Here is a 24430-nt window from a genome sequence, read left to right as displayed (position 1 = left end):
AAGTTTCACTCTGAGGCCTTGTTACACAGAGACGCTGATCAGTTAAACTGCAACCTTTTTGATGCAATCCAGCCGCTCGTTTACGCAACACCGATGACGAGAGTCTCTCACAGTGGAACTTTTGAAACCATGACTCAGTGAAACTTTTCCATAACGCCGTTGGCGAAGGTGAATAGCACTCCGCAAGTGTGTGGAAGTGCACATGCGCAGTATGCACAACTATTCGGTGTGTTTTGCGCAACCACTGGCACATGACAACAAGAACAAACGAGGATAGAGCTGTGCTACTTTCTGTCCCTGCATAGTTCTAGTGAACTTACCGACCTGTACGTAGTCGCAGTTGGAGGGAACGTGTCCTGGTGTTGAACGAAACGGCCGTCTGTCGCTGGGAAATACAACACTGAATGGCTGCGGTTTTCTAGTTTATCCTGCTTCCTTTACGTTTCTCGACTAACTCAATGTCCCACACACAAACACACACACAGAGTTGAGATTGATCTTTAAGTAAGAATGAGTCGGAGATGTAACGGGATCTTGTCAGACTGTACTCTTCTTTGTGAAACTGCAGATTTAAAGGGAGTTTCATTCAAACAACTGTGGGGGGGCGTTTTCAGACACAGCTGTACTTGTTGTCGGTTCATGTTGTGACCAAAACTGACAATTTTCTTTTTTTCCCCTTCTTTATGGCTTTTCATTTCTCAGTTGCCTCATTCTTCTTTTTTCGTGTCTGTTTTTAGGAATGTGAGTTCAGAAAGAATTGAGGCGAGGCGGAAGCTGAGAGAGTGCTCCGGTTTGGTCGATTCCCTCATGTACATCGTTCAGTCCCAGATTAACTGTAAAGAGCTCAACAGTAAGGTACGTGCAAGGTTGGCTGGATTTACAATCGGTATTTTCAAAATTCTGTATTTAAAACTAATTGTGTGTCCTGCAACTTTTTATTTTTAATTTTAATTTTTTTTATCTTTTTACACCTGCACCTTGTTCTGTCTCCACAGCTGACTGAGAACTGTGTTTGTCTGCTGAGGAACTTGTCGTATCATGTGCACAAAGAAATACCGAACTACGAGGCCTACGACGAGAGCAAACAAGCCAACTCGAACCCCGCCCCCTCAAGCCAGAGGGCTGGCTGCTTCAGCTCCCGCAAGGGCAAAGGTCGGTGTCACAGAGCGACATGGAAGTCATGTGTTGTGTGTGTGTGTGTGTGTGCACTCATTCAGTTTCTGGGGCATTTAGGGTGGCATCACTGACTACACATTCTAACTCAACTGATACCAAAACACACACACACACACACACACACACACACACGCCTCAACAAACAAAACTACTCGATGTTTAAGGAATGCCAACATTCTCATCGTTTGTGGTCGCTGCTGGTTTTTCATTGAGAGCATTGATTTGTTTCAGCTGCAGCTTTTTTCTTTTTTTTTTTTGCTGGAACATAAGCTGATACTTTATCGTATGTGTTATTCATGTTAACCGAGTTCATTCAGAAATAGTGAGTTTTTTTAGTTATTTTTCACTTGTTTACTTTTTGATCATTAACAATCAATCATGCTAAATTTATCTTTTTATGTGAGAGTAAAAGTTCTTTTACTGCTGATAGAAAGTTTACATTTTATGATCATCTAGCGGCACATGCAGAAACAAACTGCGTTTAATACACGTCTTGTTTCCACTGAGGAGTTGGTTAAAGGGTCGGGCTGACGTCGGTTTGCTTTCTCTGAACTAGTTGATGTTTCTTTTCTTTTACTAAGCTAAATCTGTTGGTAATAAATTCTTAAAGACACATCTGTTTGTGTTAGTTAACATTTATTTAACCAGATGAGATGATTGTGAACAAATTCTCATTTTCAACCACAACCTGTTCAGAAAACATAAATTCTTGAATACATACAAGGCGCATGTCATCTGTGCTGGTGGTCAGGATGTGAGCACATGTTATTTAGGTGACGGAGTAATGGCTGCTTTCCCTTATAACGCTTTCTCTCCTTCGTTTTTTTTTTTCTGCCACTCTTTTCTTCCTTATCTTTTTCTCTCCTCCGTTCCTCTTTTCCCCATCTGGGTTTGGCTACAGATGAGTGGTTTTCCAAAGGTAAGCTTTCTTTACCTCTGTGTAGCAACACTTAGCTTCCGCTGCGTGATCAAGTCTGGGTTGTTGAAACTAACAAGCACGCCTGCTCATCGTTGTGGTTGTCCTGCACCGTAACCCTCAGTCAAGAACTTGCATCTTAGTTTGACTTTTCCTTTTTGCTAGTGTGTTTGCAGACTTCAAAACTAGTTGAATTGCAACAGCAGTAGAAATTGCACTAGAAATGCCTCCTATTTAGAGGTAGTACACACTTGTTCCTGTCATTTCTTGAAATGTAACGTCGAGGGTCTGCTGCGTCTAGGAAGGAAAGATGAGGAGGCACCTCAAGAGAGAATAAGTATCCCACCGAGGACCGCACCTGCTAAAGGTAAGCGTAGACCTTGGAGGCGATGTTTGACTGCATCACATAAATCTCTACATTTTCCTCTGCTCACCTCCTGTTACATGCTTCCTCCCTCCTTCCTGTGTAAATCCGTCCATCCTGCAGGCTATGAGCTGCTGTTCCAGCCAGAGGTGGTCCGCCTTTACACATCGCTGCTAAAGGAGAGCGGCAACGCCATCGTGCTGGAAGCCTCAGCTGGAGCCATTCAGAACCTCTGTGCTGGAAAATGGACGGTAAGAGCCACCTTAAGTCATCATCCACAGGGATGATGACTTAAGGATGATGACTCCCCACAGGGAGTTCACCAGAACTCCCTGTGGGGCTGCAAAAGCTTCTGCATTTCTATCTTTATTTCCCGCCATCACAGTCTTCCCATCTCACCTCCTGAGCTTCCAGGTGTTGATCAGTGAAGATGCTTTTGAACCAACTGTCTCAGAATGTTTTGTCCTTGAAATGTAATTACCTGTAACAGTTTGTGTTACCCTTGTTATCAGCGGCAGTGTAACAATGAATCATCCTCACAAGTTGTTTGTATTTTGCTTCCAAGCGGCTAGATGTTCCTGTAGTTTTGGAAAATGGGTTTTGATCACTATTTTAAGGCGTTGAAGTTGTCTCTTTTTTCATTCTTTTAGTTGCTTTTCACTTGTTTTTAGTTGGATACTTGACTATTTACACAGGAATGTGTTTTGTTTGATAAGTCTTTTAAATCTGACTCATGAATCAGTCAGGTATTAAAGGCTCCAGAATTCAAATTTATTCATGGCTTCTTGTCGCCCAAAAACTCTAAAAGTCTAAATGTATTTTGTTGAATCAGATGTAGATACTTTTGTTTTTGATCTTCAGGTGTGCACTTTACTAATTTTATCCAAGCAATGCTCTGCAAAATTAGCAACTATGTATAGGAAATATGTGAAGGAGAAATTTAAGAAAACTTTCTGAGAGACTTTCAGAAAGCTGCAGAACAAATGACAAGAAAATCTAAGAGTTTAGAGAAAGGAAAAATTATACCGACATTTATTTTCTGTTACAACTGTGTTTTTCTGTGTGATTGTCTGCAAATGCAATGTGGTTAAAAACAACTTTTTTTTGGATTTAGTTGTGCCAGTAAACAAAAGTTGCTTCTCCTTCTAATTGGAAATGTTTCTTTTTTCTTTTTTTTTTGACCAAACCTCAATGTTTTGTCAGCATCATTACTAAAACACTTTGGCTGCTGATGCTTATTTCATATATTTGTAATTTGTAAGTTTTCAGATTAGGCACGACTTGTAGTTTACTGAAAATCCTCTGTGCTCTCGTCTGTTTAGCATGGACGGTACATCCGTGCGTTGATGCGTGAAGAGAAAGGCTTGGTCGTGGTGAGCGAGCTGCTGGATAACTCCAATGACAGAGTCGTCCGCGCCATGTCCGGAGCGATCCGTAACCTGGCTATAGATCCGCAAAACAGGAAACTGCTCGGTGAGGCATCAAAAGTAATTTCCAACCAAACAGACTCTGAGTTTCCAGGGACGGATTGGATCGGTGCTGGTGTTTGTGTTGAGGAGTGTTTAACTTTTGTTTACCTGTGCCTGTTGGCAGCTAAATATGCGGTACCCTACCTGGTGGCAGACTTGCCTGGTGGTGGGCAGAATCAACCAGTGAAAGCGCTGAAAGAAGAGACGGTGGTGTCCATACTGAGCACGCTCCATGAGGTGCTGGGAACCGACGTGGAGGCTGCAAAAACCTTGAGGGCCTCGCAAGGAATTGAGAGACTGGTGCTCACCTACAAGGACAAGTAATGGCAGAGTCGGATGTATATTGATTGTTTAATCAGGGTGAAAGCGCATTCTTAAAAAGTCTTTAAGGCATCTAAAAATCAAGGCCGTATAATGTCTTAAATTCATTTTGGTTAAAGAGTTGGCCTTAAATATGTTATCCCAAATCTTAAGTTTTGTTGTGGTATGACTATTTAATCTCAGATATTTTATGTAGTTTCATTTTTTTTATCACAGGACTTTACTGTTACTCAAAACTTCAGTACTGAGTTTTGAGTTGTTCTGCACACAACTCAAAACTGAGTTGTGTGCAGATATGTCCAACATGGCTAAATTTTATTTCCAAATGATTGGAAAAATGCTATTTAAGTTCAGTCCATTTACCATTGAAGCCTTTAGTTTGAGTTGGTGAATCCTGCAGAAAGCCTGGTTTAGTATAGATCAGCTTTTATTGCCCTTTTGAAGTTGCTTGCTTGTTTTTTCTCTTTTTATAACATCCAGCATTTTTTTTCCCTCTTTGAACTTGGGGAAACAGTAACCGCTCAGAACGGGAGGTGCGTGGAGCCGGGCTGGTGCTGCAGAGTGTGTGGGCCCACAAAGAGCTCCGTCGGACTTTGGAGAAAGACGGCTGGAGAAAGACCGACTTTATGGTCAACCTAAATTCCCCCAAACCCGTCGACAACAGGCTCAATGGAAGACATGACGACAGCACTTTGCCTCTCATTGACAAAGGTTGGGGAGATGTCAAGCTTTCCTTCATGGTTTCACTATATGTACACATTAAAAACACAAACAGCCCACACACCGGCTTATTGCTTTTGCAGCTGCCTGCGTTTCTATTAATACTTCTAAAGATTCGACTAACATGATTTATTTTTCACGTTTTGTTTTGTTTTGAATTAAGTGTTGCAGTTTTTGCATTAAAAAAAAGAAAAATCTACTTCATGGCTTTGAAGACGTTTGTTGGTCTTGTAAGCCAAAGAATCCAAGAAGTTCAGAAGCTTCGGAAACCTTGTAGCCTTGAGGCATGAAGAGAATCTGAACAACCTGTTCAGGTTTACAAAGCAGCATCTGGAAACGTACTGAAGACGACCTTCATAGTCTGAAAACAATATTAACATATCAATTTTGAATGCCAGTTTATTAATGAAATATTATGCATGCTGTTACCACTCATAAATAAATCAAGTAACGGGCTGTTTCTCTGTGACTGTAAGCCTTAGGCCGACCTTATTTTTTAACCTGACATTTAGAAAATAAAGCTTTTCACTCAGTTTTAATGTTTTGCTTTCATACAGGTGGGAAAAGAGACGAAGAAATGATTCCATTGAATGAGTTTGGACCAGGCAAGTGCAGAAATCATTACATACATCTACAATGTAGAAAGAGACATTGTAGTTATGGAACATGGTGGAAACCCATGAGTGAGGAAATGCTTTCGTATAATCAGTGAATGTGTGAGAAGACGGTGGATAAAAGTTGAATGATTAGAATTTATCTTAGAATAGCTGCACTTCTAATAATTTATACTCATCAGATATATTTTGCAAGTATAATTTGTGACGCCTGTTACTTTATTGCATTTAAAAAAAAAAAAAAAAATTTTTACATTATTTTTGTTCAAAAGATTTTTAGTCTTTGCCACTCAGAAAGTGGAGCACACTTGTCTAAAACCCAAACACAATGGCTATTCTGAAATAGACTTTCTATTGAGCCAAGCTTTAGGAAATGTTGTTCAAATTGAGCTGTAAAAAATTTAAACATGAGCTCAATGTTTCTACTGTAAGGACAATATTTTTTTGTCTTGGGGCTTATGCAGAAAATCTGTTTCTTTGCAATCATACAAAGTATCTTACTTGCGGCAGTTGGAGTGAGCTCATGGTATCTGACAAAACCCTCTGAGATATAACAAGTTCTGTTGGATGTTTTAGCAGCTACTGTACTCAAGATTATAGACACAAATATTTAGTTAAGATAGCAAATTAAGTAACTCATTTAAAGGCAATGAGGTCCTGAAACCTGGGTTGTTTTTTCTATTTATTGTAGTTGATTTTGTTATTATGTATTTAGTTTTGAATGGACCCTGCTCTAAATGTCTTCTAGTTTGACTCTCCAGGGAGAATTTCTTCCTGGTTTTCCAGACAGAGCTCACTCTTAATGCCTTTTATTGCATGAAAGACACACTTTACTCATTACTACTCAGTAGAAAAAAGAAGTTTTTCTTTGCAATAATACAAAAATCTTGCAGACTGATTTTATGTAGATTGAAGTTAGTCATATTCAGTTAAAACCTTATATTTACATGCACTGTATTTACAAACCCCCCCACTAAATTAACCTACATTTTTCCTGTTTTTGGTCAGTGAGAATTCCCAAAATTATTTCCATTTCTGAAATGCCAGAATAAAAAGAGTTTAGATCAAGATTTCTTTACTCCAATTCAATAGTTTGAATAAACACAGACCTGACCCCGTTACACCTGTTCTGTCAGGAAAAATGGGACAAAATTCCAGCAGACTGTTGTGTAATCTATGTCGGGATAAAGAAAAAAACACCTCAGTCATGTCACACATTTCAAATGGGTTTCTACCAGAAACTGAGGAAATGTGTGTAAATCTCTGAATTTGAAAACTTTTTTTTAAATTTTTTATCTAAAGTATAATGGTTAATAGTCCTAACTGAATTAAAATGGTACAAGTACATTTTTTAATCAGTACAGAACAAATGCGTAGCTATTTTCAGCTGCACAGCTTCGCTCCTCCTGGGCTTCATGTCCACAGAAAACAGGACGATTTTACTGGCTTGTATCATAGATGTCTGTACCACAGGATCTTAAAGACGTCTGCTTCCCCCTACAGACGCCTACTCCACACTGGACCAGAGAGGCAGAAAGAACACGCTGGATAAAACACTCGACGCTGCTGACCAAGACTCAGTACAGGTAGACGCTGATCCCATGGGAACACGCATCCACAACGTCGCATGACTGCACCCTTGGTTAAAACAGTAGCTACCTTTATCGCTGAAAAAAAAAAACAAAAAAAAAAAAACAAAACCTCTGGAAAACACTTCCAACACCTTCTTTCCTAACCCCGCTTCTTAAGAAACGAACTTTCATCTTTATTTTATCTGTAAATTGTTGGGGTTTAGGACTGTTGGTCAACAAAAGCCCAGTCAAGCGCTTCTTCGGCTGCTTCAGCACCTCTGTGAAATATTTCCACTTAACGTTGTATCTGTTCAGGCAGAGTTCTCATAAAGCTGGGAAAATACATGTCATTGCTTTGTCGTTTAAAAGGTTGGAAATTCATGGATGTGACTAGGTCATGCGCAACACACACACAAACACTGAATGCGAGCTCCGGGAATGTTGGTGTGTGAACGTTCTCACACCCACAGATGGCATGTTGTGGCACGTCCTATCAGAGCAAAGTGCTCGATCTCTATCTTGAACGTTATCTCCCATGTGTCTCCCTGAAACATGAACTAACATCGCASYAMTAWTWTTWYTTTTTTTTTTTTTTTTTTTTTTTATCTCACYYTTTGTTTCCCTTTAACTACATCCTCTGAACTTTTGGTGTCCACTCACACTGAACTCATTTTTTTCCTTTGTTCACCGCTCTCTTTGTGTCGTCCCACCTCTGGGCTTTTCTTCCTGTCTTTTCATAATCTATCACACTCTCTATCTCTTTATATTTTGTCTCTTCTCTCAGGGAGGGATGTATGGGGAGAGGCAGGCTTCCTTGCCTCTGTTGGATTCTTACGATGGTTAGGCTACATCCACTGTCACACTGCATGTCAGCGCATGGTATGTGTCCCACCAGCTTCCCTGCTCAACTCACCGCATGGCCTAATATTGTAGGAGTGTGTAAAAGTACCTTGCAGAAATATTTATACCTCTAGATATTGACGTTTTGTTATGTTACAGTCAGAAACTTCTATGTGTTTCACTGGGATTTTGACCTGATAGATCAACACGTGGTAGTTCATAGGAAAATGAATTAAATTCAGAATATATAGATGGGAAAAAAAAAAAAACATGACGCAGCTACAGATCAACAGTGGAGGTAAGAGAATCTACCTGGCAAGGTCTGGAAAAATTTGGAAATTAATTTTAGCTTTTGCCAAATCTGGAAAAGATTTGCTTCTTTTATAAGGAATTGAGATATAATTGATTAATAATTTTTTTTTAAAATATATAATTATTTTACTGCTGAGTTTCAAAGTTGGCCTAAGATTTATGAACCAGATTTTGTTTAGATCTGAACTTATATGTTTAAACTGATGAAAGTTTCTCCTGTGATTAAAAAAACAAACAAAAAAAACAATGCAGTAGCTCATTAGCAACTATTTAATCTGAAGCACTGAGTTTAAAAACTCAATGCTTGAAAAACTCGAAGGGGAGAAAAAAATAAAATCTTGGAATATTTTGAAGGTAAATTAATGAACAAAACCTAAAAAGTAATAAAAGTGTTGCCACCATCAAGCAGTGGGGTGATTATTTTTGTGCAGGGTTCAGAAAGCTTCTGGAAGAAGTGTGCGGCTGAGTTTTATTTGGGGGTTGCAGAGTAAAAAGGTTGCTAAATGCAAATGCCTGGCACACTTTTTAATTTTGATTAGTGATAAAACAGCTGAGAAACATGTGTCCCTCTCTTTCTATTTCCACTTTAGAAATTATGTACTAATTTGTGTTGTCTGCTGCATAAAATCTCAAAATTAACACCGTGAGGTTTGTGGCTGTAACATGTAAAATATTCCAGGACTTTTGCAAGGCACTGCAAAAGCATCCTCTGTTTTCATTGAGCTCTCATTGTACTGTATTTAAACCGTTGTTTTGCCCCCTCTGCTGGTGGAAACTGTTATTTTTCTTATCTTGATGTTTTGCTTTTTTTTTTTTTCTCCCTCACAGTTTTTGTCTTAAGATGTGATGACATTGCTTCCCACAGCTACTTCTCGTGAATCTTGTATTATTATTTTTCTGAGTTTGAATTTGAAGCATGGGCACCTTTGATCACTCGCTTCTTCACACAGTCAGCTCCCAACACGCTGATTTTCTGTTGTTTTTCAGAAGAACTGATTGTGTGCATCGCAAGACGACAGCCTCCTCCAACTTACTGCCCCTGCTGAACTGACAACGGGGGCGACCACTACACTACCGCCAGGATTTAACTCCAACATGTACACTCACTCCTTTCTGTCGCAGCTTCTCCTCTTCTTCTCCTTCTTCTTCTTCTTCTCTCTCTGTTACATTCCTGTATTGCAGCGGACGAATGAATGAAACCACAGGAAGTGATGTGGATCTAAAGCGCTGCCTGTGGACAACGGATTGTGACTCAATAACCACTCTGTGCTCCGTGACTCAATAACCACTAAGTTTGAGTTTGTGGCTTATGATTCTTGCGTCTCCATGAAGCAACACTACAGTACAACTCTACCAGGAAGACACTAAAAGGCCTGATTTGACACTTTTTAATGGAAATGATCAGACTGGAACACTTTGTGGGGAAGTTTTACATTCATGACGATGACACTATTTTGACGAAATCAAGGGAATTATTTTTTTTTTTTTCCTAATTTTTTTGCTGGTTAAATGCTACATAATTCTCTGAGAATCATTGTTTCTGTCTTATTAGATTTGTTTAAAGCTTCTGCCTCTTGTTGCTGTAGTGGTTGATCCTCTACTTGCTTTTGCTCTGAACTGCTACTCGTGTACATGCGCCTACCTGTGCCAAAATGTTGAGGCCGACTTCAAAATCTTTTCTTTTTTTTTCTTTCAGTAGCTGGACTAACAAATGTCTTTTGCTTTATTTGACGTGCCGCCTGTGCTTCAAAGCTTGCATCGCTGATCTCTTTGGGGGCCTCTGACTTTGGTGAATATCCATAAATATAAATCAGTGCAAGTGTCTGTAATGCATATGTGTCGGTCCAGAGGAATAAATGAGAATATTTTTCCTCTGGCTTGTTGGAGCAGACAGTGAAAGTGATCCTTCTTTCAAATAGTTTAATAATCTTGGAAACTCTTGGGAGACGCCGAAGCAGCCATCAAACTGGATCTGCCGGTCTTTAAACCTTATGAATGTGCAAGGGAGCTGTTGCTAACAGTGAGCTAACTGGAGTGCCTCACATATTGGATGTATCCAACATAGCCTGAAAAGACAAACGTTTTTCACTTTCTCCTATCGCTGCAGCTTATATGTTGGGAATACATCGTTTTTTGGGTTTTTTTTTACGCCTGTTCTGGAAGAATAAGTGAACTTAATGCTTAAAATCTCCTCTTTATATGGCATAAAATTCTCAATTTCTGTTTAATTTACTACTTCAGAACACTATTTGGAAGGTGAATCCGTGTTGTGAGTTTTAGCCCACATTTGTTAGTGCCGAGTGAGGTGTAGATATTGTCTGGATTGTTAAAAGAAGCACTATAGGGGGGAAATGTATTTGGGTTGTTTTGTTTTTTTCTCTTTTGTTTTGTCTTTTTTTACTTTTCCATTCCAGGTGAAAAATGATTCTTTTTTTTTTTTTTTTTCCTAAGCAGACAACTTGCCTTCGACCATAAACTTAGTAAAGTTGGAGAACAGCAAAGGATAATGTCAGAAAATCTGTAAGGAGGCATAGAACACAATTTGCTACTAGTTAAAATGGTGAAAAGAATAAAAGCACATCTAAACTATATCTATTCAAGAGAATATTTGTTAAAATTAATGGTTTTATGTATTTTTCTTTTTATATTGATTTGGGAGTTCATTGTTTTGGGTGTGCTGGGTGAATGCATATGCAATCAATTTTTACGTTTTTGATTTAAACAAAAACTCAGTTTACGTCTTAATTAAATGCAAACCGACATAGCTGGATTAAAACAAACTTCCTACGCAGAACATTCTGATTGTGGATTACACCTTAATCTCTTTGCCTTGGCTCTTAAAAGTTGCACATTCTCATTTATGATTGAATTATGTAACTAGCAATAATGTTTTTAATAAAAAAGAACGCTAGATTTCTGTCTTGTCTATCGTTGTGATTTTGTTTTTTGTAGCGAAACGGGGATAATGTGTAAGTATAGGAAATCAAATGTCCTTTTTGTGTGGATAAATTAACCAGTGATGTGTTGTACAACATAAATACGATGAAGGAGAATCACGTACTGGTGGATTACTGCTCATTCATTATTTGTGACCCACCACGACAAGGTGGGCTTTTTTATTAATTTTTTAAATTTTATTAAGTATTTAAACTGAGCTGCTAGCAGAGGCATTATCAGTACATCCTGTTTATAAGTAGTTGAGGTGATTGTTGTGGATCTGGTATCATGGTAGAAAAAAAACATTTAAAAACTCTTCAAATAATGAACAAAACTAGAATAATGATCAATTCCAGTTTGCTGATCAATCTGCACAAGGTTGTTCTTCCATTTAAGAGCATCCCTGCAACTAACAACTTCTAAACTTTATCACTTTCTGCATTTACCAGCGCTTGTTTAAAATATATTGGTAAGTTATTAAATTGTGGCAGAGTAATTTCCTCAATTTTCACATTTTGGGTTGGTTACCAGTCTACTGAGGTCTTCATAAATTATGTTTTCAAAAGTGCTGAAGGTGTAATCCCTACTTGTCTTTGTTACTGGGTTTACAGAACCCACACCACCAGTGTCATAGCAATGTTTTGACACTGGTGATTGTAATTGTAAATAAGAATTTATCTTTTAATAACTTGCTTAAATAAAATAAAGCAATAACCAAAGTGCAAGTTGAAATTTAAGTAGGAATGGAGTTCAAAATCAACAACCACAAACTTAAATTTTCACCAGCAGCTCTTTTTTGCTAACCTACTCCCTTCTGCAGCACACAACAATAAATATCTCTTAAAAGCATTTGAGTTGTTTCATGGTTACTACTTTCTGTTCGGCTTTATGTCACAGATCAGAGTACTGTACTTTCTTTAAAATTTTATTTGATTAGCAGTTCTTCAGGTTTTTTAAAATGTCCCGGTGGATTCTGGTTGCTTTTTTTTTTTTTTTTTTAAACTCTTGGTCTGCGTATTGTCAGGAATGACTTTGGTTCATCAAGCTTAACTTGATGAACCAAAGTTCACATTGAATGAATCACATTGAGACACATTGTGTCTCAATGTGATTCATTGAGACACACAAAGTTCTGTAAACTGAAAATATGGATCAGTCATAATTAAAACTCTATGATGTGAGGAAACATGCGATTCTAAAACTATTTCTGAAAATTACAGTGACTTGATTATATCCTGTCTGTCTTTCTGTCAAGGTGCCTACCGGTCTTTGTTAACTTGAGCATCTCGGTCAATTAAAGTAAGAGGGTGGAAATTGGTAGCAGGGACGTTTTGTCTAAGTGGTTAAATATTGACATGGAGCTGGATTTGAGTTCATGATATGTTATTATCAAATAATATATATTATTTGATATATTGCGTCATATGCAATATTTATTTTAAATACTTATAACAAGTAAAAATATTTTGTCTCCAAAGAACTAACTTAAATTGTCAAAATTTCTATAGTCTTAACAGGTTTCCTCGTTTTTCCCTCCTGTAGTTTGACAGAGCGGCCGCAAGGTGGCATTGCTCCGCGCAAAAGCGGTGACTCCTCTTTAGATTAAACGCTAAACGGCAAGTGAGAGAGAGAACTGCTGAACATTTATCAATTCTTTGTAATGTTCAGTTTGGCGTAAGTTTCATGTGAAAAGAAGATTAATCCCTCGTTAGACAAATGCTTGCGCTACAGGAAACGTAAAGGTGAGTATTTTTAAGCTAACCCGCAGCTAGCAAATTTAGCAATGTAACATAGCTAACATCAACAAGTTCAGGGTTTATCCAGCCGGGCTAATCGTTATTAGAAAAGGTTTTTGTGCGTCTGTTTTAGATTAATCTGCCTAATTACAAGAGCTAACGGTTAGCCTTAAGGTTTTTTTTTGTAATCAGTGAAGGTCATAGACCTTAACTCCAGCATGAGAAAAGATGGACCTTACTCCACGTGTTCTGCTTTGAGACCCTTAAGAAATCCAAAACGTTTATACGATGAATCGGAAATGTTCAGTCTGGGGTTTTTTAAAGTGCGTTATAAATTTCCAAATTAGACTGCAGACTACAAAATCTAGACCCGTCCATAACAATAGGATTTTGCTGAAGTTAGCATCCGATGTAGCACGCACCAAGGGGGTTCCCGTAAATTGAACTGGAACCGGATTATTTTTGAAAACTTCATCCATCCTACACCGTGTGTTTTACAGAATATGTGATGTCTATGATATAATCCAATTTAAATTATTATTTTACATTTTTTTTGTTCTGAAATTGTAAGTTATCCATAAGTAGCAAAGCAGCCCCAGACCATCACACTGCCATCACCATGTTTGATGCTCAGGTCATAACAGTACAGAGGTGACATGGACCATTGTACTCTCTCTGCTCAGCAGTGATTTAGGCCTTGAAACTTTCTCATGGATCCAAACTTCCACCTTACCGCTGGGTTACCCGTGACAAGTGTAGACTGCAGTGCTTTGTTGCTCTGTTACTTCCTGAATGAGCTGTTAAAACCCTTTTGGAGTAATTTTGGTTGGCCGGCTGCTCCTGTTCCATCATCATCATCGTGGTTCCCTCGAGTCCCGAAGCCATAGAAATTGCTTTATAAACCCTTTCAGACTGTTGGATGCCAAAGACTTTTTAGACCAAGACGTATGTTTGCGTTTGAAGAGCTTTTCGCTTAGGGCTGGACAATAAATCAATAACAACATACCGCAATAAACACGTGATCAATATCAGTACGTAGTACATCTGATAGTGTTCAATACACAGAATATTCACTGAACTCCAATGCAGAACCGCACAGCATTCTGGGAGATGTAGGCAGAGGAAAGGCTTTAATCACTGAACCTCACTGTGAGCCAAGCAAGGTGAGTGGAATCATCTAAACTCACTCTTTGGTTACCTAGCAACAGCCTACTGCTGGGTAACAAGCAGTGTCAAGTCCCCTACCCTCCTCTTACTTTGGTTACCTAGCAACAACCTGTAGAGTAACAGCAGCAGTTTCAGGTTAAAAACTGAAAAGTTTTTAACTTTTTAAAAGTTAAAGACAGTTAACTCCTTTACCCAAATAAACCTAAAGGTTTATTTGGGTAAAGGTGTGGAGTAAAAACTAGATAAAACAAGAAAGGTCATGCCAGTATTTCAGATATTTAAAACAAAATCTAATCGATAATTAATGATATAGACAATTATTGATATCGATTGACATCATATGCTTCTGTCGTGATAAGTTGTCCAGCCCTGCTTTTCGCCGACCTCATGTTGTCAGACAAGTTGTGTTTAAGTTTCTTGTTTGATCAATATAAGTTTGATAATCGTATTTATTTGTCCCACAGATCCGGCAGTAACCAGCCCTTGGTGTGACTCGTCAAACGTAGCCCCCCAAAAAATGTGATTAATCACAGGTAATTAATGATGTAACCAAGGAGGCAGTTGTATTTCCTCCTCTTTGATTGTAGAGCTTTTTGCCTTAAAGAATAACATTATTGCATTTTATGTTGACTCTGGTGGTCTTAGTCTAACATTACAAGTAGTTTGTTGAGCTGCAGTATGTTTTTTGAAGTGCCCCTCTTAATTGGTGCTTTTTGCTCCCAGGATCTTGCGAACATGCAGAGGTTCTGGTGGCCCGGCTATGAAATGCAGCTTCTCGAACAGCTGCAGATGCAACAAAACCGTGCCCAGTTCTGTGATACCCTGCTGCAAACTGAGGGTGAGGCCGCTACTAAAAGCCACATCAGGAAAACCAAAGAAGTCCCTGTTAGTAACTTCTCCGACTTGTCTCCACCAAGGTATCTCCATCCCAACCCACAGCTGTGTCCTCGCCGCCCTCAGCCCTTATCTGAGCCAGAGGCTGTCGGACTCTCCCACCCCTCCGTTGGGACAGAAACGTCTGCTCCACCTGCAGGAGGTGACGGCCCACACCTTACTGAAGCTCGTTGGGCTCCTGTACTCCGGGCGGCTGGAAGTGAAAAGCAGCAAGGAGCAGAACGACGTTCTGGCCGCCGCCCACAAGTTTGGAATCTCTGACCTCGTGTTGGGATGCAGAGATGGGGAGAGGAAAGGCGCAGAGCTGCTGGAACGAGGGCAGAGGTTTCACACGGGAGAGGGCAAAGGGATGGAAATGCAGGATGCACAGGTTGAGACTGAGATCAGTGGAAAGACGGAGAATGATTCCCTTGTTCAGAGGAAAAGCTTTTTATCTGTTGAGACACAAACTGTAAACGATACTCTGATGTCTGCGGCCAGTCCTGGTCCTCTTTCTGATTATACTCCGCCTCCAACAAACTCGTCTGCCTCACTGCTACCTCAAAACATCTCCAAGTTTTCGCTCACTCCTTTCCTGACCGTCCACAGCGAGCCGGAGTCTACAGCTGGACAGTCCTCCGACTACTTAACACACTCCTCATCCTTCTCAGCGTCGTCCAGGTGCAGAGGAACGGTGCCACCGGTCGCCAACACCGCCGCTGCCGCCGCCTGTTCACCAGCATCTCATGAAAAGAGCGTTTCCAGACAGTTGGTGGAGCGAGAGAAGCCAGGACAGGAAGACGGAAACGTGACTGTGGACGGAGGGAGTTGTGCTCAGCCAAGAGGAGTCTGCAGGGAAACGACACGGGGAGAAGAAAAGGAGAAGAGCAACTCGCATCTCAGAAGAAGTGGAAAAAATATGGACAGGATGAAAGAGGTGGAGCAGATGATGGATTCTGCACAGATTTCTGTCAAGGTGAGACCTGCACACTGCACTCAGATGATGACACTGAACGATAATCAAGGGGAACTATAATCGAAAACGTCTCATAATCTGGAAACATTTAGAAGCTTATTAAAATCTACAAATTAAAGACAATTTTAATGGATGTTTTCGCATCCTGGAGTAATACTTCCTGTACGTCTCCGTGTGCTGGCCAAACCTCTTCCCACTTTACAAAAAATACATAGTGGAAAAATTCAGAAGGTAACCTGGTGAAATAGAGACAGAAGAGACATAAAAGTAATCAGAACTTTATTTGATGTGTTTGTTTGGTGGCTGCAAATTGTAATGCTCAAAGCAATGAACCCACAGAAACTTAAATAGGAAGAACAGAGCTGTGGTTTTATCACATTATTTCAATAATCTTTGGCTCAGGTGAAACTGAGGAGGAGGACTAAAGGAGAAGAGTGGGAGATCGTGGAAGACGCAGACGAGTCTGCGTCGGTTCCTACCAACCCGAATCAGGTAGATTCACAGCATAATATCACAGCTTAATCTGTTTTATGCCACAATGGATGAACTTTGACCCACACTTTTTTTTTTATATTCAGTCTAGTTCAGTCAGTGCAGATTGAAAATGATTAGATTTAAACGTAAAAAACCCCCCCCAAAAAAAACAAACGTGTTCCTAAAATCCAACTTGTGTCTGTTTCCGCAGAGTTGCTCCAACCGGAAACCCCATCATTCTGCTCCCAAAGTTGTCCACACCCCCGCCCGCTCTGTCCATCCGGTCCAGAAGCCAGAGACCCTGAGGGTCCAGCCTGTCTTCACCTCCTCCCCCCAGCCTCCTAAGCACGCCAACACCAGCTCGGACTCGGAGGCGCGCTCCAGTGGCTGGCTCTCTCTGAGCCGCAGCAGCGAGCTGGAGTCCGAGGGTCGCTCCCCGCTTCAGGGTCCCATGGAGGAATCCGATGAGAAGATCGACAAGCTGTTGGAGAACATCATAATGAGCATGAGCATGCTGCCGGACCTGGGCAGGAGCTGCAGGAAGACGCACGCGAACCATCACGGCGTGCCGACCTTCTGCCAGGTCCCTGGTGTGGAGAGCGGGGCGGGGCCGGCGGCGCCGCTCTCCGACGTCTGCGCAGAGGAGTGTGTTTTCTACCAAGACCTGGGGAGGCAGGGGAGCCACTCAAACACGGACACAGGTGGGTTTTGTTTGACTCTGCTGTATTAATGTGACCAAACCAGAGCTGAAGCGATTAATTGTGATTAATTGATTAAGTAATTGTTCGATAATTTAGTAATTGATTAATACAGACTATAAAAAAAGTCAATTTGCTGAAAGAACAACACATACTCAGAGCAGTAAGTAAGTCAAAACTGTAAAAATATATACACTGCTCAAATAAATAAAGGGAACACTTAAGTGAATACTTAAGTGTTCCCTTTATTTTTTTGAGCAGTATATAAATGTTCCTCAGGTGGCAGTTTTAGCATCACCTGGTTCAAATTCTGCAAAATAAAGTAAAATAAAATCAACATACCAGCCCTATTCTGTGGATGTTAAGTTGAGGAGAAAGGGTCGAGCTTTTCACATGTTGATTTCACAATGATATTTTTAGCTGCCTCTGAATCCTTTGCTACAAATGATGAAGCATTCACTAAAGAAATGCCGTTATTAATTGTAGGCTATACATTTTTTCTTATTTAAAGAAGGAGTTGGATTATTTGTTTAGATGCATCATTTAATTATTTCTAATATTACATTAAAAGTCTTCAATGGTTAAATTGAAAATTGAAAATCTGCTTTATGAGCCTGTTGTTTTATCCGATTAACCATCAGAATACTTGATTGCCAAAAATAATCATTAGTTGCATCCCTGATCAGAACATTTGTTGTCTAAAAATGATCCGGGATGGATTTTTATTTTCAAACCAAAACATGAACTTAACGGAATCTCCTTTCTCTCTTTCTCTCTCTCTCTTTCTCTGCTGTTGATCTTTAACCCCTGATGATCTGGTTTTCTAGGGCTCCATTACTGTTTTGGAGCTCAGAACCAACCAGGCTACACAAACCCCTCAGCTGCACACACGGCTCTGCAGACAGAGCAACCGCAGCACTCGGAGTTCAGATCTTTTGGACCGATGGATGGGCTGAGCTGGACCGGAGGGGAGAGCTCCCCGTATCCCGTTTCGTGTTTCCCCAGCGGGCAGAAACTTCACGACTTGATGCTGCAGCAGCCATTCTGCCAGGAAGACCAAAGCATCGAGTTTTTGTCCCTCTCGCATGAGAGCGACACGCAGTCAGCCGAAGCGTTTTCCCTGCCCACTATGGAGGACTTGAGGCTGCCGCAATGTCTTTCCCCGTTGGTGCCCCCTGCAGGTCACCAACAGCCCGACCCCAGCGCCTCGGGTCGGATGGAAAGCGATGTTCAAACTCTGCCCTGGCTCACAAAGACCGCCTGCATGCTGACCTTTCCGCTCAACGCCATCACAGCGGGTAAAACCGAGCTGCTGCAAACGGGCAGCGACGCAGAGCAGTTGCAAAGCTTCAGGAAGCTCAAACTGAAAAATGAAGGAGAGGCAGGGTCTGCGAAGAGCGTGGGGCAGGGAGAACTAAAACCCAAACGAGAGAAAAAACCTGATGCCATAAAGAGGAAGAAAAGCAAACAAGACGCTGCTGAAGACATGGCACCGCCCAAGAGGAGAAGGAGGCGCCGACCGGATTCTTGGAGAGAGTTGCCTAAAGTTTCATCCCTGGACCCAGAAGTCAGAAATGCAGCAACAACAGTTTGTTCCGTGAGTTTGTCGTGCAACAACGTTCTGATGAAGCAGAGGAAAATCGCCATCAGCTCCTTAAACAATCCCCCGTCAGCATCGACAGGCAACGAGAAATCCCGAGAGCCCAGAAACCTCGGCGCCAAACAGCCGCGGATCAGGACCAGGGGCTTCGTGAAGCAGTCTGAGCACGGCGCGAGCAGCGCCGTCTCAGATAAGTGCTGCGTTTTAATCCCGGTGATCCACCGGGCCGTCGTGGCGCACAAACAAGATCCGACCGTGACCAAGAGGAAACGTGGGAGACCGCCTAAAATAAAACTTGAGAAGTTTCCAGAAGATGTCGGCGCCTTCGTTGAGATAAAGGGTCACATTGAGGCCGGCGAGGAAATATCGGAGAAGGAATCGCCACTGGAAGACGTAAAGTGTGGAAAGCCGATGGGCAGCGAGGGAGAGGCGGGGCAGCTGAAGAGGACCGCTAGTGATGAGAGCTCTGGAAGAAACGAAACGGATAACATGAAAAGTGGGGAACCACAGAAGCAGTCGTGGATGGTGACTCTGAAGGAGTTCCAAAAACTGATTAAACGCAAACACTCCAAAACAAGGAAAGGGACTGAAGTCCAAGACAGAAACAAACCTGCGGATGTTGGAGACTTGGAGAAGAAGGCAGAAATGGACAAGAGTGGCGCCTCAGAGACTCACCGCCGGGCGCTTTTTGATGCTACAGTTGATGAAAATCACACCCGACTTCCCAACACGTCGGCAGCTGCGTGTAAAACGAGCCAGCAGGATGCAACGAGCAGCTCAGAGGCCAGGAAGAGCTGCGGTTCGGGCGAGGAGGACAAACCGGCCTCTTCCTGCAACATCCCAGAAGAGGAGAAACAGTCTGCTACAAGACTTGATGAAGGTATGAAGAGGTTTGATTTTCATCAGTGCTTTTGGTTTGATTTAGCTTTTAAAACCTCACGGACTGTGAAAGCGTCCCAGTCTTGTGTGTTGCCACCGAAAGACCGAGATGCTGTATAGCTTTCCATATTGAGACAAAAACTCATCTGTTTGTCGATGCAGGAACAAACTGTTCACACACTCTCGGACATTTTCAGTGTGCTCTGTTTTACCTGATTTCTGCTGCATGTGAAGAGTGACGTCGCAAAAAAAGAAAGCCATTATAAAATACCCAGCACTATTTGTGTCACCAGGCGCCGATGGCGGCAGCACCCTGTCCGGCTGCAACGGGAAGGAGGAGGACGAAGAGGTGGACGTCATACTTTACTCTCCTGACAAGTTTTCAACCAGAGAGCTAGAGGAAAGGGTCGTCGTCATTCCAGATGAAGAGGAGGAGGAGGAGGATGTTATTGAAATAGATGTCATAGGAGATGAAGGAGAATAATGCTTAGTTATGTTTTTTTTGTTGTTGTTTTTTTTCACAATGTTTGTTCAGCACTCTTAATGGTTCCATATTTTTATATAATTTTTGGAGTTCACTCGTTTCTATCTGGCATATGCTTTTTTTATTGAATCAGAATTTAGTTTTCCACCAGATTTAGTTAAAAATGTACAGTTCAAGTGGAGGGTGTTTACATTTCTTGTATTAACAAGCAGGAGGAAAGTTCTCACTGTTGTTTATATTTTTCAAATAAATTTAACTAATTTCTTTGACAAAAATTAGAAGCTATTAAGTTGAAAACAGTCTTATGTGTAAAATATAATGTTATGTTAATTAAAACGTTGTCTTTTCATGTCTGGCTTTTGCCTTCTCTTCCTCGGCACAGAGAAACGCCTCTAGGGGGCGCACTGTTTTGGAAGCCCTCGTTTTACGTTGTCTTGCCAGCGGAAGTCACAGAGGAAACGCACCACACGTGTTTTAGCTGCAGATTTTGAAGGTTACAGGAGAAGCGGCGGTTGGATCTTCTGTCCGCAGCAGAGGGTCAGAGGAGCGGCGAGGGTTGCGGTTAGAGGCCGGGGCTGAGCAGCACGGAGACGGCGACATGGACCCCATGAAGGCGCAGCAGCTGGCGGCGGAGTTGGAGGTGGAGATGATGGCTGACATGTACAACCGGTAAATGCTCCGCTAACGAACCAAAATCGTTTCCGAGTTTTGCGCGCGCGCGCACACACAAAATAAGGTGAATGTCGATCATTCAAGTGTTTTAGGTTGATCTAGAATATATTCTGATCAGAAGGACTGTTTTCAACCTGCAACTTATAAAGTCGTTCATTTTATATCTTATAAGGTGCAATCCATAACTAAAGTATGTTCACTCCTCAACATTTGTCACTTTACACTTAATGTAAGCAGATCCTTTGATCCAAACCAACCCACTGTAGCTCCGCCTGTATGTTAAGGGTCCGTTCATCATCATCATCATCATCATCATCATCCCCCCATTAATTGTGTACAATTTCTCAGGCTCGACTAAAAAGAATCCCCACAGCATGATGCTGTCTGTTTTACCTGATTTCTGCTGCATGTGAAGAGTGACGTCGCAAAAAAAGAAAGCCATTATAAAATACCCAGCACTATTTGTGTCACCAGGCGCAACCATGTTTCAGCATGAGAACGGTGTGTGATGTGCATTTTTTTGCATGTATGATTCAAAAGTTAAGTTTTGGTTCGTCGGACCTAAGCTCTTCTTCCAGAAGGACAACCACATGGCTTGCAATGAACGTCAACAGTAACATTTTATGACTTTTCTTCTCACCACTCGGTCATAAGGTCACGATTTGTAGGCTGAGCATAAATAATCAGTGTTGCATTCTTTTTGAAATCCTGCTCTGGTCTTAAGGCGAGTTTTCTATAAGATAATGCAATATAAAAACAATAATGTGTTAAGCTTAAATTACAGTATTTCAATAAAATAAAATAAAAAATTATAACGGAAAACAAATCCTTTTATAAGTGTCTACTCCTGCATAAAGCCAAGCCAGCTTAAAGGGTAATTCTGGAGGGTCAAATTGCTATGCGGTGTAAAATACATTTTTAAAAGTAAAAAAAAAAAAAAATGCTTTGGCAACAGAAAAAGAAATGTGAATACACCATTTACATGGTGATGGTAGTATCATGCTGTGGGAATATTTTTCTTCAGTGTGTCAGAGGAAAGGGGCTGAACACGGGTGCAGACAAAATGGAAATCATGTCCTTTAATTACACTTTTACACATTTCTGCTACTTTGTGTTGAGAGATTTATTTTGATTATCTAATTTCAGAAGATGGTACTGTGAGAATGTGATGTTTGCAAAAAAACAATCCAAGCCCTCCTGGTAGCACTGGTGTGATGAGACGGGGATTGTTTCAGCTAAGACTGTAGGATCCAAAAGCGCAATAGCGCACACAGTCTGTAATTAATGCAACTTGTGAACGAAGAAAGAGTTTCATCAACTTCCCTCGTCCAGTGGAAGTGCAGCTCAGTAAGCATCGAGTGACTTTCTGTGTTGATTGATGTCGTAGTCCCAATATGGTGCAAGGTTGTAGAGTGGAAAAAAAAAAAAGTTTTCAAAACATGTACCAAACTTGGTCCCTGATCTACAACATTTTTCCATTTTATCCGGACCAACTTGTGATTCCAGATCTCCTGTAATGTGCTCAGACTGAAATCATCCTGCTGACGTCAGGTGTGCAGCAGGTGTGTAATGAGAACAGAAACTCTTCAAATTGGATGATTGTGTGAAAATCAGACCAACATGAATAAAAAGAAAGGAAATGTTTCCGGAAGTTGCCTGAGTCACGTTGGTTTGTTTTAAATTGATTCACAACAGGGGTGCGTGGATTCATTCCTGTCGTCTGTGGTTGACTCATGCTGCTTGTTTTCAGTTGTTGGGTTCTTTGAAATAATATTTCTCACATTACTGTTTGAAGCAAAGTATCTGGAAAAGTTGTTTTGTGAAATGTTATGTTTATAATTTGAAGTTGCACTTTTTGATCCAAGCCATTTATCAGCCAACATCCTCATCGGCCACAACGTTTTGCGAAATTTCATTAAAATTCATTATCCTCCTGTTTGAACAAATGAATACATTAAATTAAAATTACAATCCAGCAGGTGGTGCTGTTGAGGTTTACCAGACAGCAGATTTTGAGCATAAATGAAGTAACTTCTCTTTTTCTTTTTCCTTTTTTTCTTTGGGATGACTTTGACTTTTTGTCTGTATTAAATCAACAATGTGGACTTTTTCTGTTCTCAGGATGACAAACGCCTGCCACAGGAAGTGCGTCCCGCCACACTACAAGGAAGCGGAGCTGACGAAGGGAGAGTCGGTGTGCCTGGACCGCTGCGTGGCCAAGTATCTGGACCTTCACGAGAGACTGGGACGTAAACTCACAGAGCTCTCCGTGCAGGATGAGGAGATGATGAGGAAAGCGGCGGTGGGGAGCGGATAGAGACTTTGAAGAAAACGGCGTCTGTGTAGAGAAATGCAAGAGTTTGGGCTGGGATGTGTGGGATCTAACAGACTCATGTCTTAATAAGAGGGTGGGTAAATAAAAAAAAATGTTAAGTTAAAGGTTTTGAGGGTCCATTAAGATGAGATTCCTACTCTTTTGCATCAGAGGATGACACGAACGGCAGAAGTAATGGAGGAAAGTGGTTCTCCACAAGCTTCTCTGAATTTGGTTTCTTCAGATTTGCCTGAAGACCTCACCTGCAGAGAACCGCCTGGGAAGAAGGACATTTTACGTTCAGTTTTACAGCTAATTTCCAGCTTTCTCTGGTCCAGAACCATTCAAGCTTCTGAGCTGTTACTGATTATGAGATGAACTCAGTCAGCCTTTTCACATGTTTTTCTGTTTCAAAAAAAAAAAAAAAGTAAGCTCCTAAGATTGCATAAGGTCGCAGACATAGCCGGTCCAAGATATAAGTAACTTTAGCTGGTGCCTAGCACCTCCAGACCAGCAGGGGGCCCCAACAGGGCTTGTGTATACAAGTCTCAAAATTACAGATTTGGAAATATATTTAAGAGCATACTTTTGTATTTGGTTCCCAAATCTTTGAATTGGAAAAAAAATTAAATGTAAGGTAAGGTGTGATTTAAAGAACTAACAAATGTGGTAGAGAAAGATGGTTAACAGTCATGATTTACTGGAGCTAACTTATTTGTTTTGCTTACATTTGAACTGGATATTTTTTTTATTTACACTTAACTACAAATAATTTTAATTTTTTTAAAAACTTTCTTATAAGCTCTCGGGCCCACATAAGTCTGCGAACTAAACCTGCTTACAAAGTGTATTTAATGCTATTTCTGTAGTAATTAATGGAAAATGATTAATTATGGGCTCAAGGAACTCATTCTTTGATAGGGTCAATTTATCTTAGCAGGAAATCATCACACTGTCAAACTGAGACAGACTAAAAGAGATATCAGGGTTTGGGTTGGTGGGTGTGATCTGCCCAGGGCCCCAAATACTCTAGGGTCGGCTCTGCCTGCAAGATCTGCATAGTTAAAGCTCTACCGAGTCTACAACTAATTTAGAAAACAGTGGCTGTGTTGGTTGAGATGAAGTGTTTTTAATCAAGACACTATGCAACATTTGGTAACACTGTATTTGAAGGGGTGTGCATAAGACTGACATGACACTGTCATGAACAAAGACGTTTTTATCAATGTTTATGATTGTTGTCATGAAGTGTCATTCGGTAAATAATGACACTTTTAATGCAAAGTTGCTCTAAAAGTTGCATTGAAAGTCGATTTA

At 40.8% G+C, this 24430-nt stretch overlaps 3 protein-coding genes across 12 annotated transcripts in view; all 3 read left to right on the top strand.

The window, feature by feature from the left end:
* The window catches only part of ctnnd1 (catenin (cadherin-associated protein), delta 1), a 32098-nt gene extending 20871 nt beyond the window's left edge, over positions 1 to 11227 (top strand). For 6 of the 9 annotated variants that reach the window (XM_008407676.2, XM_008407740.2, XM_008407684.2 and 3 more), the window contains 12 exons: positions 738 to 855; positions 996 to 1152; positions 2078 to 2095; positions 2394 to 2459; positions 2580 to 2707; positions 3779 to 3929; positions 4050 to 4245; positions 4761 to 4957; positions 5524 to 5571; positions 7084 to 7166; positions 7936 to 7990; positions 9291 to 11227. In XM_008407676.2, the coding sequence (XP_008405898.1) occupies positions 738 to 855; positions 996 to 1152; positions 2078 to 2095; positions 2394 to 2459; positions 2580 to 2707; positions 3779 to 3929; positions 4050 to 4245; positions 4761 to 4957; positions 5524 to 5571; positions 7084 to 7166; positions 7936 to 7990; positions 9291 to 9349 (1276 nt within the window). In that variant the 3' untranslated portion in view covers positions 9350 to 11227. Of the gene's footprint in view, positions 1 to 737; positions 856 to 995; positions 1153 to 2077; positions 2096 to 2393; positions 2460 to 2579; positions 2708 to 3778; positions 3930 to 4049; positions 4246 to 4760; positions 4958 to 5523; positions 5572 to 7083; positions 7167 to 7935; positions 8031 to 9290 lie in introns of all 9 variants that reach the window. The other 3 variants (XM_008407710.2, XM_008407692.2, XM_008407731.2) reach the window with 3 other exon arrangements.
* A 1562-nt stretch (positions 11228 to 12789) lies between these two features.
* Positions 12790 to 20476, top strand: LOC103463981 (uncharacterized). Of its 2 annotated transcripts, none has more exons than XM_008407767.2 (8): positions 12790 to 12982; positions 14608 to 14676; positions 14867 to 14981; positions 15061 to 15992; positions 16395 to 16484; positions 16678 to 17167; positions 17992 to 19644; positions 19937 to 20476. In XM_008407767.2, exons 3-8 carry the CDS (start codon positions 14879 to 14881, stop codon positions 20125 to 20127), a joined length of 3459 nt encoding a protein of 1152 aa, XP_008405989.1. In that variant the 5' UTR covers positions 12790 to 12982; positions 14608 to 14676; positions 14867 to 14878; the 3' UTR covers positions 20128 to 20476. The 2 variants fall into 2 exon arrangements, with proteins under 2 accessions (XP_008405989.1, XP_008405997.1); XM_008407775.1 differs by lacking the exon at positions 12790 to 12982 and adding an exon at positions 14258 to 14278.
* A 106-nt stretch (positions 20477 to 20582) lies between these two features.
* timm10 (translocase of inner mitochondrial membrane 10 homolog (yeast)) lies at positions 20583 to 23739 on the top strand. Its single transcript, XM_008407788.2, has 2 exons — positions 20583 to 20796; positions 22921 to 23739. The coding sequence occupies exons 1-2, from the start codon at positions 20726 to 20728 to the stop codon at positions 23114 to 23116; spliced, it is 267 nt and encodes an 88-aa protein (XP_008406010.1). The 5' UTR covers positions 20583 to 20725; the 3' UTR covers positions 23117 to 23739.
* Positions 23740 to 24430: the final 691 nt, after the last annotated feature.

The sequence above is a fragment of the Poecilia reticulata genome, linkage group LG1 (genome assembly GCF_000633615.1).
Source record: "Poecilia reticulata strain Guanapo linkage group LG1, Guppy_female_1.0+MT, whole genome shotgun sequence".
NCBI lineage: Eukaryota > Metazoa > Chordata > Actinopteri > Cyprinodontiformes > Poeciliidae > Poecilia > Poecilia reticulata.
This window is presented reverse-complemented; position numbering and strand designations above follow the sequence as displayed.

Excerpts from the sequence above, each read along its gene's own strand:
- LOC103463981 (XM_008407767.2), top strand. The coding sequence starts at position 14,879 with ATGCAGAGGTTCTGGTGGCCCGGCTATGAAATGCAGCTTCTCGAACAG. Across the intron at positions 16,485-16,677 it reads TTCCTACCAACCCGAATCAG|AGTTGCTCCAACCGGAAACC; the intron begins GTAGATTCACAG and ends CTGTTTCCGCAG. Across the intron at positions 19,645-19,936 it reads TGCTACAAGACTTGATGAAG|GCGCCGATGGCGGCAGCACC; the intron begins GTATGAAGAGGT and ends TTGTGTCACCAG.
- timm10 (XM_008407788.2), top strand. The coding sequence starts at position 20,726 with ATGGACCCCATGAAGGCGCAGCAGCTGGCGGCGGAGTTGGAGGTGGAG. Across the intron at positions 20,797-22,920 it reads ATGGCTGACATGTACAACCG|GATGACAAACGCCTGCCACA; the intron begins GTAAATGCTCCG and ends TTCTGTTCTCAG.